Source organism: Xiphias gladius, chromosome 23 (assembly GCF_016859285.1).
Source record: "Xiphias gladius isolate SHS-SW01 ecotype Sanya breed wild chromosome 23, ASM1685928v1, whole genome shotgun sequence".
Lineage (NCBI taxonomy): Eukaryota > Metazoa > Chordata > Actinopteri > Istiophoriformes > Xiphiidae > Xiphias > Xiphias gladius.
The window spans coordinates 21,291,067-21,309,286 of NC_053422.1; the positions used below are offsets into that span (position 1 = coordinate 21,291,067).

At 42.9% G+C, this 18,220-nt stretch overlaps 1 protein-coding gene across 2 annotated transcripts in view; it reads left to right on the forward strand.

The window, feature by feature from the left end:
• tenm2 (teneurin transmembrane protein 2) overlaps positions 1-18,220 on the forward strand; it is a 154,793-nt gene that overhangs the window by 94,852 nt on the left and 41,721 nt on the right. For both annotated transcript variants that reach the window (XM_040120615.1, XM_040120614.1), the window contains exons 4-5: positions 4,619-4,850; positions 14,086-14,324. In XM_040120615.1, coding sequence (XP_039976549.1) covers positions 4,619-4,850; positions 14,086-14,324 — 471 coding nt within the window. The remainder of the gene's footprint in view (positions 1-4,618; positions 4,851-14,085; positions 14,325-18,220) is intronic.

Below are 18,220 nucleotides of genomic sequence, written 5' to 3' on the forward strand. Positions count from 1 at the left end.
CCAAGGCAGAGGCGGTATGCGTGTGTTAGCGCGTCTTTATGTGCCTAAATGTAAATGTGTGTCTTTAACTTATTCTCTGTATGCTTGTGTTTAAAAAAAGCCTATAGGTAAATTGAGCCCCCTTTGTCGGCGTGTGTGTTTGTATGTGGGCCTCTTAGTTTCACCTCAAGCTCTCCTTCCTTTGTGCTCAGCCTCTAAGCTCTGAGGAGAATGACAAATGAGGAGCATGTGATATTCTGAGACATATGACAGGGACATAAAAAGCAGGCGCACATGGGAATATACCGTCTTAAAACACAGAGAGCATAGCAATTAGCTCAGAGAGAAGGTGCATGGAAAAAAAATTGGAGGGTTGCATGGTGTTTTTGGTTTTTTTTTTAAAAGAAGGATAGAAACAGTGGATATATGGGGCGTGAAATAAAGGGATGGAGAGACAGAGGGAGTGAGAAGGACAGAGTGGTGGGTGGCAGCTGAGCACTGCAATGATCCCCCTTAAACTGCTGAATGGGTATTTCAGCATCCCTACACAAGCACACACACGTAGATGCACACCCTGCCCTGTGACTTTTCTCTTTTAACCACAGAGAATTTCAATAAACAGTTTGCCCATCCAGGGCTACAAAACAAACCGCCTTGGTTGGTTCCTGCTGCCAGTTGGCCACACGTATACACATACACACATAGACACACACACACTGTGAGATTAATGTGGTGTGGCGAGCCCGTGCCTCTCACTGATGTGTGTCTGCGCAGCGTGCTTTACAGGGGTGGCAGGTTAGCAGACAGGCTAATGCTTCTCTGCTGAATGAGGCTCCTTTGAATTGGCGAGCATAATGAACTTCTAGGGATTAGCTTCCAGCTACAGTCCCCCCTCTCTAGTCACAGGGGAGATTGGACAAAATAAACTGGGTCAGGCTTCAGCAGCAGTCACAGGGGCTCTGAGCTTCTCCACAAAAAGTGGCTGTGAAAACAACACAGAGCTTTTGAGAAAATCTTTTCATGATCGCTGTTTACTCACACTGGTGAGTGAAAGAGAGGAAAGAAAGGAGGAAAAGATAAAGTGGAATAAAATGTGATCTGCTTGGCTGCTCCCTAATTGCTCTATTTCTTTGCCGCATGTTTTGTCTTTTATCGGACTGGGTCTCTGGTATAACCATTGTTCCTATTAGCCTACCTGCGGGTTGTACTTTAGCAACCGGACAATTCATCTGACTAGTCCCCTATCTTAATTTATTGGAACCATTTACCTTCAGCGTAATTGTTACTGCGCAGTGCCTCTGTTCCAGTGGGTAGTCAGATTTGTGTTTCTGGGGCCAAAACATACTGTGGCTTCCTTCAGGAGCTCTCTCTGTGTATGAAAAAAACGGCCTTGTACCTCAGCCTTGCTGCTCCGGCAGAGCGCACTTCTCATAACATTTGTGTTTTCTCTGGCTGTTTCCAAGGATTCTTTTCATGGATTTGAAGTATACATGAGAATGAATTTCTTTAATGCCATTTTGTGGTGGAAAAAAAGAAAACAATCTTTCTCAGTCATAAATATTTTGCAGCATGTCTAGAGATTTTTTTTTAAACTCCTACTAAAGGCTGTGTGACGTTTGGAAGAATGATTGTAATTTTTTTTTTTTTTTAAACAGTTATTTTTGCAGCTTTTTGTTTTTAAAAAAACGAGCATAAACATTAGTAATGAGTCATTTTTGCACGTTATTCTTCAAATATTCATTTACTGAAGAATAAAAGAAACAATTAGTTTTTATCATGTAGCAATTCAGTTCAGTTACATTTTTCTGACATTATCTGCTGACATGTAATAGAATTTTCGGCTAGATTATAGATAATAGGATTACCCTCTTTTTCTTTTAAGGGAAATGTTAAAATCTGACTCAACAGTAAAGGATATGACTCGGCCCCTGTGTAACAGTTTAGTGGCTGGACTGTCGAGTAGTGCAATCTTTCCCCAGTGGTCTTGGGTGCCTACAAATGCACATCCACTCACACAAACACACACGCACACATAGATAGAGGGACAAACCCACACACTCGAAGAGACTTACACACACACTAAGGCCAAAGCCACTCAAAAAACTAGGGCTATAAAGCCATGTATTCCTCTTCCATACAAGGTGTGCCATATATTATTCATTTGAAATTGAATGAAAAAAACTGTTCAATATTTATAGCAGGAAAGTGAACAAAAGTGAAAGGCATGCATTTTTGTACGCAGATTTAAACATAGGAGACAGCGGGGTAGTGTGTGAACATGGGAGTGCCTACTTTTATTTTTTGCATCACTCAGACTGTTTCCATGCCTACATGTGTGTGTGCAAGCTTTTTTTTTTTTTTTTTCCCAGTTTATGGCTCTGTGTTGTGTGTATTGTTGCTATGCTTAAGATAGATAAAAGTACTTATGCAGATAGGGTGTAGTAAGAGCTATTTCACATTTAAAGAGACATTGCAGGGAGAGGAGTCAAATTTATTTATAAAGTGCTTTTAACAAACAAGGTTTATCTCAAAGTGCTATACATCTCAGCAAAGGACACAAACAAAATACAAATAAAAGCAAGATGAAAGAGAGGGAAACAATCCTCAAGAAGAAATTAGGCTGTATACAAGGAGGGAGGAGGAGGAGGGGGGCGCGAGAAATAAGACTCTTTGCATACCATAATATCAATTTGCACACTGCATGTATGATGCAAGACTTCTGCTTTTCCTAGGTGTGTAACTGCATGTACGTGTGCATATGTAAGTGTGTGCATGCATGTAAGTGTGTCTGAGCATCTTTGCATGTGCAAACAGATGTTTTGTGTCTCTCCCGTGTAGCAGTGGTCAGGCCCCTCCATCTTTCTCTCGTCTCCATCCCCTATTCCCCTGTTCTCTTCTTTCGCAAGCATCTGTTCCTCAGGGCCATGTGGCTGACACCTGCGTCCCAGTGGTGGCGTGGTGGAATCAGGTCACCTTACAAACTGGTTGCCGTTACAGCTGGAGTTATAAGGGAGCTCACTGCCCCCTATCTGCTCTAAACACACAACCTGGAGGAAGGAAATGAGAAAGAGGGAAATTTGGTCAGCATGCAAGGAGAGAATAATTATTAATACATTTTATGAATGGATTTATTTGCATGATGTAGTTGAAACGTGCACCTACGTTCTATTTTGCCTTTATGTTTGAGCCTGTGCAAAGTTGCAATCATTTATGCCTTTTAGGAATCTCTTGACTGACAAGTATCAAAGCAGAAGAGCGAGCAGGAGAGTTTGACACATTCCCTCGTCAATCTTCTTCTCACACACGATTTCTTTTCTTATCTAATTCAAGAAGAGATGACAAATGGAGGAGAGCAACTGTGATCGCACAGCTTGACAAAGCAGTTGCTTTTGTTGTTTTCATCCCAGATGTATGTCGGCATATGTGCACTTACTCCATCCTTTGATCAGTACAAGGAATGCAATGTGCAAACAAACATAAATGTATTCTATGCTCAGAAGTGTAAAATAATGAACTGTTTTGTAAAGCCAGAACTCAAAGACTGTGTGGTTTTGCAATAATATGAGCATTTCTATTAAGACAGCATTAGAAAAAAGGTGTGGACAGTTTGTCATGACATGTGAAATGTGGTTTTTGATCAGCTGTGCATTGACTACATGCACCTGTCAATGTGCGTACAAAAAGTATGCTAATGCACAAGAAGTGATGCAACTGTGTCAAGCTCTCCTATACTGTATCGTATGAGGTTTATCGATTTTAGTTATGAAGCCACACACAGACAAACACACACATATCCTGAAGACAGGCTCAACACCCCCACTGATTCACAGAGAGAGAGAGAGAGAGAGAGAAGAAAGGTGATGTGTGAATCTGTGTTCTTGTCTGAGTCATCCGGGTTTGTTTTTCAGCTCTCTCACTCAACAGTCCATTAGCTCAGTGTTGGAAGGGCTGGTATTGGATTCTACCTGACATGTTCTCCCAAGTCTGGGAGCAAGCACGCTGTGCTGAGTGCTCTAATTCTGCCTACACACACACACACACACACACACACACACACACACACACACACACACACACTCACCTACTCACTCACACACACACACACTCACCTACACACACACAAACACACACACACACACACACACACACACACACACACACACACACACACACACACACACACACACTTCCTCTAAGCTTTAAAAAAGAAAACAGGCAAGAAAGAGTGAAAGTGAAGAAGGGACAGTAGTGGAGGACCTGAATAATATAAGACGGACAAAACATTAAAAAAAAATGTGCACCGAGATGTAAAAGCATTTCATGTATCTATTTGGCTGAAATTTCCCACTAAAATAAGTTATCGACCATTTGAAAAATATGACACCTTCTCTCAGTAAAATGATTGCTGACTCAAAAGTAGCATATAATGGAATGTTGATGAAGTTAGTTGCCAGCTGAAGAGCTTTACTTTTTGGGCCTACTGCAAAATAAACATAAAATATCAAGTAACGTTTCTGTTCTACTTTTAGATTTGTAGCATTTTGGAATGAAATCATTCACTTCCTTCATCTGAAACTCCCTTTGATTTCCTTCACAAAGAAGTGTGGCTCTTAAATTGCTCTCTGTTCTTTTCTTCCAGGGGCGGCCAACCACCACAGTCAGTCCACACTACGGCCTCCATTGCCCCCTCCACACAACCACCACACCTTATCCCACCAGTCTGCCAACAGCCTGAACAGAAATACCCTGAGAGGGGGACGCAACCCCATTCACGCCCCTGCTCCGGGCACTGGAGATGGGCCCACCACCCCTGAGTCAGTCCAGCTACAAGACAGCTGGGTGCTCAACAGTAACGTCCCGCTGGAGACCAGGTCAGAGGAAATGTGTTTCCTTTTTTTGTCTGTTTTTACAGTTGACAGATTTACCTGTGCTGATCTCTAGAGCCACTTAAAGTAAGCTCAGCAGTGGAATAAGCCTTGAGCAATCAATAGTAAGGAATGAAAGGTCAGAGCCATGCTGCTTCAACAATGTTCCTGTGAGCACATTGACGATGTCAGAGAAATGCAAAGAGAAAAAATAAGACTAGAGGTATAAGTAGCCCTGATGCAGAACTGTTCACTTATTCAGGATATAAGAGAATTTTTTACAGGAAAAATGTTAAGAATGCAAACTCACTCAAAGGAAGCAGAGTTACCTTGGAACAAATCAATGTCAGGCCGGTGTGCAGTAGCAAGAAACATAATTTGGGGCCTGGTCACACTAGAAAGTGGCTGAAATGTATTCACATGTCCTTGCAAAGTAGATGGTGCTATTCCAGGGTTATTCAACAAGCTACTGTGGCTGTTAAGCTAAAAGGTAACATGTTAGGTAACCAGTAATGCTAGCACTAGCCAGCTGCAGTAGCAGTAGCCTGCTAAGCTGGCTGGCCTTCTAACTGACTGTTAGAGTCAATAAACTAAGTTAGCCTAGATTATGAAATTAAGCTATCTTAGTTTATAACAGTAAATGGTAAAAGTTTATTCAGGTGATGTAATTATTTGTTCCATTGACTCCTGTCTCAGAATTGATGTCATTTTTTCTGCATTTTTAGCATTCTTCTTGTTACACATTTTATGCATGCTTAAGAGATCATCCAGGGCCATGATAAATAGCACGGATGTGCCTTTAGTTCACTTTTTAGTTCACTGATTAAACATAATACCACAGATTATCATGTACAGAGTGTCACTGAACATCTCCCCTCCATCATTCTAAGCAAACATATGAAGCACCTAACGAAAAGGAAAATTGCTCATGGTCACTGATTCACAAGAGTGGGTTATTGAATGCATTCTCTACCTCATCTACAAGCATGACACATATAAAGCTGGCATGTGTCAAAGCTATTATGCATGCATCCTGGCGTGAGGGAGCAGGAAACAAACTATTTCACACACCCTACACATCCGCTTTTGCCAGTACACAAAGAACATTTACCAGGCAAACAGAGCATTCATGCAGGGTATTACTATTCATGAGGCATGCAGTGAGAGGGACACTGCACACGCTCACTCTGTGAGCATTTACTCTGCAAGCTGTAGTTGTGTTTCTCCTGCTGGGCGCTGGGGCTTCCAGCTCTGATGGTCGCGGATAAGCTCTCCCAGAGTACCAGCCCTGTGCAGTATTTATTAGGCCTTGCCATGTTTAATTCAACCCCACAGATCTCAGGTCTATGTTCAACCTGTGCTTACGCATTGCGCTGGTATGCATGATGGGTAAGAAGAAGTGTGGTGTTGAATTTCTATTCACAATTGTTTATCTAGACCTGTGTTGCCATAGTGACGCATATGCCATAACATAGTTTGAGGAGAGAGGAGATTCTTGGGACTTCTACTGTTGCAAATGATGCAGTGATCTTTTGTTGATACAAAAATGAATTTATGAATCCTCTTCATCCATAGATCCAGATCCACAGAGGCTTTACAGATTTAAATGAAGTGACACACGCACTCACACACGCTGCTGAGCCCTCTGCTGCGATAGTATTTGGTCATGTTCAGGTGGTGGGGTTGGGCATGGCTCAGAGGCCTGTTGCAGTGAATGGAGCCCAGAGCAGCACACAGAGTTTCAAGCTCCACCCTCCAGCCTAGATTGGATCCTCCTCTCTGGTCCTGGCGATGGCGGGGGCTGGAGCTGCTGGAGCTCGTGACTGGGTCAGAGCCAGCCGGACAGAGCCAGTGAGTCACACCATCCCTGCGCTGGCAGAGTCCGTCACCCATCTCATTATAACCAGCAGCTAGGAGATGATGAGCGCACGTGTGCATGTTAGGGAGGGAGCATGAGATTGTGTGCATTTGTGTGTCTGTTTGCATTCAAGCATGTGTGTTTTCTTTGACTGCGACTACTCCCCACTGTAATCATATGTAAATCTTGGCATTTGTTGTCCACTCGTTATAATAAATGTGTGTGTGTGTGTGTGTGTGTGTGTGTGTGTGTGTGTGTGTGTGTGTGTGTGTGTGTGTGTGTGTGTGTGTGTGTGTTTTGGCTTGACCCGATAGTGTGACAGCGCTGAGAGGATGAAGATTGATCACCTAAGAACACCCTGGGGCTTGGATGACTGGCAGAGAAAGAGAGAAATAGAAACAGATGAATGGGGGGGGCTGGGGATATAGGAGAGAAATATAAGTCAGGAGAGCGAGAGAGAGGGAAAATGGAAAGGAATGGTTTACGGTAGAGGAGGGACAGATAAAGACGGAGAGAGAGGGAGAGAAATGGAGAGGGGTGGTGATTGAAGGAGATTGTTTTGTGTGGAGTGGGTGAAAGAAGATAGAAATGCAGAGGAGGGAGATTGGGGCCCGTAGAACATGGATACATTTACCGGTGTGAGATAAATAACTATAGATGGCTGGTGCCACTCAGTGCGCGTGCGTTCATGTGTGTGTGTGTGAGCAAGAAAAGAGAGAAAGAATGCATTTCTCTGTGTGCATGCGACTGCACATACATGTGTTTCAGGATTTTACGAGATAGCACCTGATTTCCAATCTGTCACTGGGAGCCTCTTGGCTAGCTGATGCCAGTTTCAATCTCTCTCTGTGATCTCAGGACATTCCCCTGCACCCCCTGCTCGCTTTGCTGTGGGCCACAGCTCTAGGGTACAAATAAGATCACTGAGAGGGCTGCGGCATCTCAATTTATCTGGAAGGAGCAGTGGAGGGTGGGGAGGCATGGTAGGGTACTATAGGTTACTTTGAAATGCATTACTGAGGGGACGGATTTGGAGATGCTACCTGTCGGAACCACGGGGGATGAAGAAGAAGAAGACGGAGTACAGAGAAAAGATTCATGCCCAGCCCTGTAACCTCTACTGTAAAATGCATATGAGAACTACTTAATATCATGACAGGTTTATTAATGATATGACCTTGCATTGATACAGTATATATTGTAAACATTATATCCAATGTTATAATGCAGAACCTCTACACAACTACCCTAACTAATCTGTTTTTTTAGCTGCACTTTCACTTCTTTTAGCAATTCAATTTAAAGAATAAGTAAACACAAAAAAACATGAGTTCATACATATATAAAGTATGTTGAGAATTCTATCATGTGTAAAAGTGATAGAATGTGTAACAGTTTAAAACTGGAGTTAGACACCTTTTCTTGCTTTGGAAATGTAACGACTGATACAATGCTGACTTCAGCTCAGTTGATCCGAGGAGTCATACCTCAGATTTTAGGGTAGTTGGACCTCTGTGGACAAAAATTATTTACACCCCCAACTGGTGGAAGGCAAGTTCGGGTCCACATTGTTAGAAAAGCCAGTTGGGGTTGCTGCTGAGCTAATATAACACAGAACAAAACCCCTTGACACCCCCAACTCAACTCTGGTTGATTTTAACATGTGTGTGGGAGGGGCACACAGTGCACGTTCCAAATTCTTGAAACACATGAGGTTTCCCCAACCCTAAGTCCTGTCCAGTCAAAGCCACTGATGATGAAGTCCAGCTGGATAATATGAACTTTAAACAAATTTTAACTCAATGGAGACTCTAATTGGTAAAACGTGTCAAACTGATGACCAAACTAACTTCTGCCAACATCGCAACATGCTTCTCTGATTAATTACTTCTTAGTGGACGTACAATGTGATCACTCAAACACTTCATGCTGCATTGAATCAGACAGATCCTGACACATCTCATATATTTGATGGTGGTTTAAACAATCACCTCTCTCATTAAATATGTGGCCTTTTCTGTGCGATGTAGCACCACTGCTCGTTTTGCCTGAAGCCTAATAAGCTTAATAGTATTTTTCATAAAAATGTAATTAGCAGAGCCATTCTTTACTCGGGGGAGATGGGGTGCAACACATTGCAATATCAAATAAATGACATAAAACTGATGGGTCAGTTCCCCTAAATCACAATCAAAAACAGTTTTTCACTTACTGCTAGTCACATTTGTCTAAGCAAATAGTTTGGTTTTATCTACTGAGGTTTTGATATATTCACCATTGGAACACCTTTTGCCACTCCAAATCAACTGTTCCTTTAATCTAAAAAATCTTAATATGTGCAACTTCTCAGGGTTTTTTTTCCCTAAGAAAAAAAAACAACTAACTACTGGGTACTTGAGTACTTCATTTAATCACGCAGTCTCTGAAGTTTTCGTGTCCTCCTTCAAAGCTACACTAAGTAAATGAATGCCCATTATACTGCCTCCATTTGCCAGTTATTGTTTCTTACGATTGTAGCGGGGGACAACTCTCATGACACCATCCTTGCGCATCCTCCACTCCCCGAGCCCTTTGTTTCATTCTCAGATCTGACCGTTTTTCAGTCACCCCCATACCGAGTCGACCTTCGTTAATTGTTCTCTACCTCTGATGATGATTCTCAGAGTGCTATCCTCAGCAACCACATGTTTGTGAGAGATGCGAAAATGAAGAGTGTGTGGGTGTGTGCTTCCGAAAGCGTGTGCGTTTGTTCGCTCAAGGGGAATGCGAGCTTTGACTTCTTGCTAATTACCCAGCATGCTCTCTGTTCTGTGGTTAATTGTCCAGGTCCTCTTTTCTCTCAATGGGGAACAGGGTTGGAATGGAGTGAAAACACATCCTCCCTTCCTCTCTCTGTCTGCCTTTTAATCTATAGTCTCCCTCTCCATCCTGCGTCCTTCTCTTAGGTCACTTTTTCATTTCAAAATTAAATGTTTGGTAGCACATACAGTACAATCTCGTCAATGAGAGCCCACAGAAATTTTTATTGTTTTTGCATTGGCGGATGCCTCTACGTGAGTAAGTGCGTATGAAAGTAAATGAGTTAGTGCCTGCTTGTTCTACGTGTGTGTGTGTGTGTGTGTGTGTGTGTGTGTGTGTGTGTGTGTGTGTGTGTGTGTGTGTGTGTGTGTGTGTGTGTGTGTGTGTGTGTGTAAGACAGGATATGCATGGGAACGAGGTAGCAATAGTCAGACTTAAGGGGGGGTGGGCTGCTGCTGGCAGCTCAGGAGAAGAGGGAGGGGAGTGTGTCTCTGTCAGTTCTCTCTAATTATGTGAGACGTTTCCATGCTGGACCACTGTCAAAAAACCCACAATATTCACACACAAATACAGAGACACACATATAAGCAAACACACACCCCAGCCTAATGATACAGAGTTGTGATTGCCGGCTGCCTGCTATGATAGAACCCCGCCATAGTCCTCTACAACATAAATCAATGTCAATTACCTCCCCAGAGCACATTAGACACTTTCCATTCCTACTTGTAATTAGTATGGCCCATAGACATATTCCCATCCCGCACCAAGCTCACTGTGGAGTTTCTGCACACAAACAACAAAGCCAGAGAAAGAATAAATCAATTTCATGCATTCAAATACATACCAGCACAACAAATCGTATACATTTTGTCGCATGCAATGCAAGTAACTCACAATCTCACCCTGCGCTCACACACACACATTAGGGGTATTGTAATTAATTACCGCTGGCCTTGCCATCACAGAGTCTGTCAACGGCTGTGAAAATGAGTAGAAGCAAAGACACATGCTGGCTGACCTTGGACTGTGTGTGTTTGTGTCTATACACATGCATGCCATGCATTTGGCAGCGTGTAGGTTTATTCATGCATATTAAAAGTGATGGCTGTGACACTGAGAGTGTGGTATTTTTAGACAATAACCTCATATTTCTTTGCGTGCCATCTCCTTGCGCTCTTTCAGCCTCTATCTGTCTAGAGGAGGTTTTTTTTCTTCTCTTCTCTTTCTCCTGTTTTCCATGGTGTCACAAGCATACCTGACAGGTAAAGGGGGAGGAAGGAGTAGAGAAGAGGTTGAAGAGGAAAAAGGAGAAGAATCCAGAAGGATACCAATCCGACAGTCAGTGGCATTAGATGATGAGAGAGAAAGAGAGAGACAGAGCAAAGACTGGCTGAATAATTGATAAAGACTGGAACGGTGCTCCCAAACTAAATCTTTATGCTCTGAGCACATCACCTGTTTTCAGCAACTGTTTTTAGACAAGCAGACACATGTACAGACATGCTGTTATGAAACAGCAGCTATTAAAGACATCAAAAGGACAGGAGACCATACAGCAAACTGCCCTTAAGCACTATTTTAAATAGCACTCTTCAGATGCAGCTACAGCAGTGGGTCACAGAGCCTAGTCTGAAGAAAAGAGAGTGGGCACTGACACACATTTGTGCACACACACCTGTTTTTATTACTATACTAGACTGAGGATTCTATCTGACATGCTGCCAGAAGTGAGTCACATGTCTTGGACTTGTGTCGAGTTTGACATTTGCACTAATGACTCCTGACTTTGTATGACTTTAGCCTTTTTATTTGGAATGATTTGCTAATCTCCCAAATACTAAAAATTATAAATGATGCTATAATAAAGTGTACAGCAAGTTAACTCTTCATTCTTTTGATCTACATGTAGATAGAAGGAGCATTGCAGCAGATGGACAAAATGATATCTCAGATTATTATATCTCAGACTGAACGCACTCACGTATAATACTATGCTGTTGTCAACAATAAACGGAGGGAAACATGCGCAAGCATTTGCACATTAGTCACATATTTCTGTGGGGCTTTAGTCTTCCGGTCGACTGGTTGATTGGTTGGTTGACATGTTCTTGTCCGACCACATTGTCATTGGTCGTACAATTGCCAGTGTTACTTCTATAAAGCATAAAGTGCTACATCAGTAGCCTTTCAGGATTAATCAATTATTTTCGGCGGTGGGAGGGACAGACTACCTTGCGCAACCTAATGAAGACTACTAAGTCTAACTTATTTTACTTTTACTGAACGTTTACTCGGAGTCGGCTCCAAACTAATTGACAGCATGTCAAAGAGGTCGTCGATGTGGCTGCATTTTGTTAAAACTTTGCAAACAGGAGTTTGCATATCACAGCTAAATAACTAACACGGCATGTAATCTAAAACAGTAGGCTAATATATCTGCATTAGGATGCTGCATCAACTTTCATGTTTAATTATGGAGGCTTTGAGTGTGAACAGATCAGAATTGGCATATTTCAGTATGTTTTGCTGCAAATATTAGCTTTTCATGTTTATTTATAATTCATTTAGGCCAGATTTTATTTGACCAAGAGTTTCTTTGGTTGGCGACAGCCCTAGATTTCTGGAGACATGCAGTACTTGCAACATTGTTTGATATTTGAGGCATCCCAAAGAACAATACAGTAAATTGACCCTAGCCTAGCTTGTTTATCCTGGTAACGAAATCTTTGTATCCAAGGTATGGAAGTTTAAATGTTGTCTTTTAAAATGAATTGGCAATGGCTAGCATGAGCTATCTGTTATTGATGGGTGGCTAGCAGTAAATTTAGCCTAGCTTTTTCGCTGTTCCTAATTCCATAATGATTCGTTTTGAACACAAAGTTTAGAATTTGGACTTGACTAGAGACTTACGCTCTTGATTTGCCAGGACTTACTTTGAATTTGCAAAACAGTGTCCCACCTCTTCATAGTGTAACCCCAAACCCTAATATTAAATGATACTAGTGATTAATTGTAACCTGGGCATTATTTGTATGCTTTTCTGCCATCACCAAGTTACTTGCTCGGTTCTGTGAAATTGGCAACATCACAAAAAATGTTATCCATAGCTGTCTGTTTTAAACAGACTATTTAAACTTTGACCAACTTTTATTACCAACATTATGGGTGTGCGCACTTTCAGTTTTGTCTCCAAATAAAGTGGTTAAGAAAATCTAGCTAAACTGTCGGCTTGATTACTACCTGTGTTACTGTCTGACAACTGTTAATGTGTTCACAGTTCTCAGCAATTTCATTGGTGAATGCAATGTTAACACAACTGAGAAATTATGGAAAATATGGCAAGTTGTAATAAAGCAGAATTATCCTTTAACCACCTCAACATGCTGAACATCACAGCACTATTCCTCAGACTGCCTTTTGAAGAAGTGAGGACCAGACAAAAGGTCCCCTGTTTGCAGGAATGTCCTCTGTCCCAAGGTCAGAAACTCACAAAGACAGAAGTACCAGATCATGCACACCTACATAGACACTCACATACACACAAACAAGCAAGTCCCACAAAGACAGGCAGACAAAAACTCCCTCTCCTCAGTCATCTTTGAGGTAATAGAATGACCTCATCTCCTCTGATCTGTCACACTCACCTGAGGGCTTTCTTCTGTCGTACCACCTGGAGTCTGTGTAGTGGCAGCTACGCACTCCCCCGTGTGTGCTGTGAGTGTGTCTCGCGAAAGGGGTCACAAAAGTGTCACAAAAGTTCTTATTACTGTGTCCTTGCAAAGTTTCATCAAGTGCAGTGTTGCATTCACTCGCTATGGCAACAACATTCCATCAAGGTCCGATCAGAAAAAAAAATCTGAAAGTAGTAATTGGAGTAATTGGATGAAAACATGTTTACAGAAAGGATATGTTGAGTGACAGGAATATTTGCAGTATAACTGGACATGAAAAGGAGTGGTGTGGCAGTAGGGTAAAGAAAAATGAGATCATGGGAGTTAGGAAGAGGAGGGGAGGGAGAGTAGCAAAGGAGACGTGTTGGGTGAGCAGGTGCAGCGATAGCAGAGGATAATGGGTAATATGAGCAAAAGGATGATGGTTCAAATCCCTCTTTTATCCTATCTCTGAGCTCTGACCCCATCAGGGCAGTGAAGACAGGAAAGCGGAACGGCACTGATCCTCCACAGCCACTGAGAGCAGAAACAAGGCGCATCGTAAATGGGGTGAACACAGGCGAAGTGAGGGAATGGAAGAAAAAAGAAAAAAAAGAGAGTAGAGGAGGTGGAAGTTAATAAGAGACCTTGGCCTGGAATGGGGCTGAATTGGAGACACAATCAGTTCAAGGATGTTCAAACCCATATGGCAGGAAAAGTTCATCAGAAAGAGATATTGGAAAGAAGCTTTCACATATGTGACCCTGTCATCCTGACTTATTGGGTCACAGATAGGTGTGTCTACTTCATGTTTACCTTCCTGCAGAGCTACTAGAGCTATTCTTCTGCTTAATTCAGACAGAATCATGTAATATTATAACATCTTTTTCTACCTGTTGAGTGACGTCTCCCTTGTTTCTTTCATTTTCAGGCACTTCTTGTTCAAGACGTCGTCGGGGACCACCCCTCTCTTCAGCAGCTCCTCCCCCGGTTACCCTCTGACCTCGGGAACGGTGTATTCTCCACCCCCTCGCCTGCTACCCAGAAACACCTTCTCCCGCTCAGCCTTCAAGCTAAAGAAGCCGTCCAAGTACTGCAGCTGGAAGTGTGCCGCAGTGACAGCCATCGCAGCTGCTGCCCTGCTGGCCATCTTATTGTCCTACTTCATCGGTAAGTGAATACGCACCAAGTTTTATTCATGGAGAGGATTAATTACATTTTATATGTTTTAATTAGAGGGGTTATGCTGAAGAATTAAACAGTTTACATGGCCAGTAAAATGTGGGAAAAGTGATTTGGAAAGATGAATTGATGCACATAGAGACACATACAAGCACAACAGAATTACCTTTGATTGAACAGATGTTTAGTAACACATAATATCTTTTATTACAGGTTGTTAACCCTGTTTGTTCTGCACTGACCCACATTGCATGAACTTTGCTCACATTTGTATTCATCCCACGCCAGAATGAAAAAGTGTCAAGCCAATGGCCCGCTATAAACACAAAGCCGAATCTTGAGGCATGAGCTTTGTCACTGTAGCCTTGTGCTGCAGTGGTAAAAATCTGACTCAGCGGGAGCCCTGGCCTCCACTAGGCATCAGTAAACAGCAAGTCAAACAGACAGGAAGATACACAAACCGCAGCATACTGGGGCCGTTTCCGTGCGCAGGCATCAGTCAACGTAGGAACCCAAATAGACCCAGCAGGGAAGAGGATGTTTTTCACTGATCTGAAGCCAACAAGCAATAGTCAAACTCAAAGGAATGGCAGACAGTCAGAGGAAAGTACTTACTGATCACCTCAGGAAGATATTCTGATGGCTGTCTACTGTTGGATCTGTAGGAGGAGAGAGAGAGAGCATTGCTTAGAGCATGTGGGGGTGTGTGTGTGTGGGTGTTAATTTTATTCTTTCTTGACCTCGCTGGACAAGAGAATGCAGACCTGTGTGTCTGTGAGAGGGTAGAAAGAGAAAGAACGTATATGTACTATAAGTCTCTTTTTTTTCTCTGTGTGCATTTGTGTGTGTGTGTGTGTGTGTGTGTGTGTGTGTGTGTGTGTGTGTGTGTGTGTGTGTGTGTGTGTGTGTGTGTGTGTGTGTGTGTGTGTGTGAGAGAGACAGGGCAGATGTGTCACTGAGCTCTTGATTGGCCTCTAACCCCAGAGACCAAAATCAACAGATGGGGGATCTTAGGAAACGGTGGCATCAGCGGAAAGAACAACCCCCTCATCGCCTCTACATACATTATTGATATAATTTTACATTATTCATATATATATATATATATATATATGTTTATATGTGTATATATATATATATATATATATATATACACATTTATTTATTTATACATACATCATCATCCATCTATGCATCCATAGTGCGTGTGTCTAAGTGTGTGTGGGCTTGATGCACCTCAGCTTGCTCGCCTGGATGTGTCCAAATTGCGTATTCGCACTCAAGTCTGTGCCTGTGTGCATGTGTCCATATCTGTGTGTGGATCCCCTCAGAGTGCCCCTTGAGAGTGGTGTGTGCCCTCCAGAGCAGATCGAGGCCCCTTGCCTGGGGCAGAGAGACAGATCCATCCTCCCCTGAGCTTTACATGGTCACACTGCGCTGGACAGCCATATATGAAGCTAAGAAACTGTAGTGGGGAGACGAAGGAAGCTCACAACCACCGCAAAGTTCACAATGCCTCCTCAAAGATACGTGTGGGCAGGGATGTAGCAGAGCATACAAACAAGCAAAACCTCAGTTTATCCATCTTTTTATTTTATCATCCGTATAGAGCTCACTTGGGGCTTTAGTGACATAAATACATGTTTTCATCAGAACATTTAATTGTTAATAATATTAAACTGGTGAAAGTTCAGTAAGGATCTATATAAGAAAAAAATGCAGAAAAATTGGTCGGTTTATGCTGCCTTATCCACGCTTTTTTAATACTACCTCAGTGTTAGCGCAGCCTCTGGGTACTTGCTGGATACATGTAACTTGTTAACAATAGTGCCTGTCTGTCCTAATAATTGGTAGCATTGGCTTGTTTGCCATAGTAAGAGATTATTTTATTTATAGCAAGAAAAAGACTGGTAGGCATGCTACTCCAAATTCAGTGGGACTATACTGTATAATGTTGCATTTTTTTTAATGGAATTCAGTGAGTGAGGAACATGGGTTGCTTATACGTATTTCCTTTAAACTCCACTCTCTGTACATTTACTGTTTTATAATATGCCAAACATCAGTGCCATACCAGCTGGCTATAATTCGGTAAGCTGAACAAGGTTGAAATGCTGCTTTATTGTTTTTATTACATTTGCTAACTGTAGGGCCCCTTTTCATCTGCTGTGAGGAAATGTTTTGCTCTGGTGTTTTTTTTTTTGTCTGTGCAGAACAGAGCTGTAGCAGTGCTGCCAAGCCTGAAACCCTTGTGTTTACCTAGCTTTTTGTAGCGTTAATCGTGCAGCGAGTTTCAGTCGGAAGAGTTCACTGCTCATAAGGGGGATTTTGAAGTACCTCGTGTGTGTGTGTTATGTGTGTGTGTGTGTGTGAGAGAGCCCGGCACTCACTAGGGGTTTGTGCAGAGCACCCAGAGCCATGCAGCGTGAAGAGGACCCCCCTGAGGCGTCTGCCCAGGAGCCCACTCATAAATTACAACAGGACACATGTGTCTGAACAGCACTTTTCTTTTTGTGCGCGAGTGTGCGTCATGTATGTGCGTGAGTAAGTCTTCCCTTAGAACAACCTATAAGATGTGTGTGTGAGTACAATGTCCGTGTCTGATTGTGTGGGATTGACGGTGTGCCGGCCTTAAAATGATTTTTTTTTTCTTTCTTATTTTTCAAGGCCATCAGCATAGCTTCAGAAACTGCTCTGCGACCCTCCAGAAACACACACATACGTATGCACGCACGCTGAGAACCTTTTAGAAAGGCAGCACTCAGCATGCCTCAGGAGCAAGGTAGACAATGTCGCTTTGAAGCAATATTCACTATGTCCTGCTGTTAGAACGGAGCCACGAGAATGAGATAAACACACACACATAGATGCACAAAATGGGGGAAAAAGACCTGCTCTGTGCCTGTGCATTTCTGTACCTATACCTGTGTTTGTATGAGTTAGAGAGTTTATTTGTATGTGAGGAATGACAGCATTTTTTGGGTAAGCGTTTAGCTCCCAACTGCAGCGGAGTATGGCCTCCTCTTTACGTGTAAAGGAATGACTGAATGGATGGAGGGAGGAGAATAAACGCGAGTGCTTGTTCTTCATTCCCCAGGCGTCTTGTTTGCTTGCTCCGCATGGAGCACCAGAGCCAAAGGAGAGGTGGTTGCTAGGATACAGGTGAACAGTTGGCATACAGGAGGGAAGACAGGTCCGTCATTTTGAACGGCAACCCGGAGAGAGCAAGAAAGAGGAAGGTAAAGGGAGAGGAAAAAAGAAAGGGATGGAATAGAGTTGGAGCAGAGAGGGCAGAGGGGAAAAAGGGAGATGCATCACTGTCAGCATGTAGCCAGAACGTACAGGGGAGAGGAAAAGGAGGATAGATGACTGGACAGACGGAGGAAAGGAAAGCTGAGGTAGATATGTCACTGTCGGTGGCATAAAAGGTGAGAGCGTGAGATTGGGGGGGGGGGGCGAGGTTTGCTGTTTGCTCAGCTGAGACAAAGAAGGGGAGATGGTAGGGAGGAGGAGAAGGAGTGTCGAGACAGCCAGGTGTGGAGACGGGAAACTGAGGGGAGGCAGAAAGAGGATAGATGAAGGAGAGTGTGGCCTCCTGAGATTCTGTCATCTGGAATATCTGTGGGACTAATGTCTCCTAATTGATCACAGTGAGCAGAGAACAGAGGGACTGTGACAGAGAGAGGAGAGGACAGGCAGAGACTGTGGATGACAAGAACAGGGTGATAATGACAAAAGAATTTAGAAAGAATAAAAAGAGAAGAAGGATGTAAGCTTCAGAGGACAGTACGGCAAAAGAGAAAACAGAAAAAGAGATGCATGGTTAGAAACGAGGGGATACATAGAGGAGAGATCGAGGACGTGTCAGACTACTCGTGTCCAGG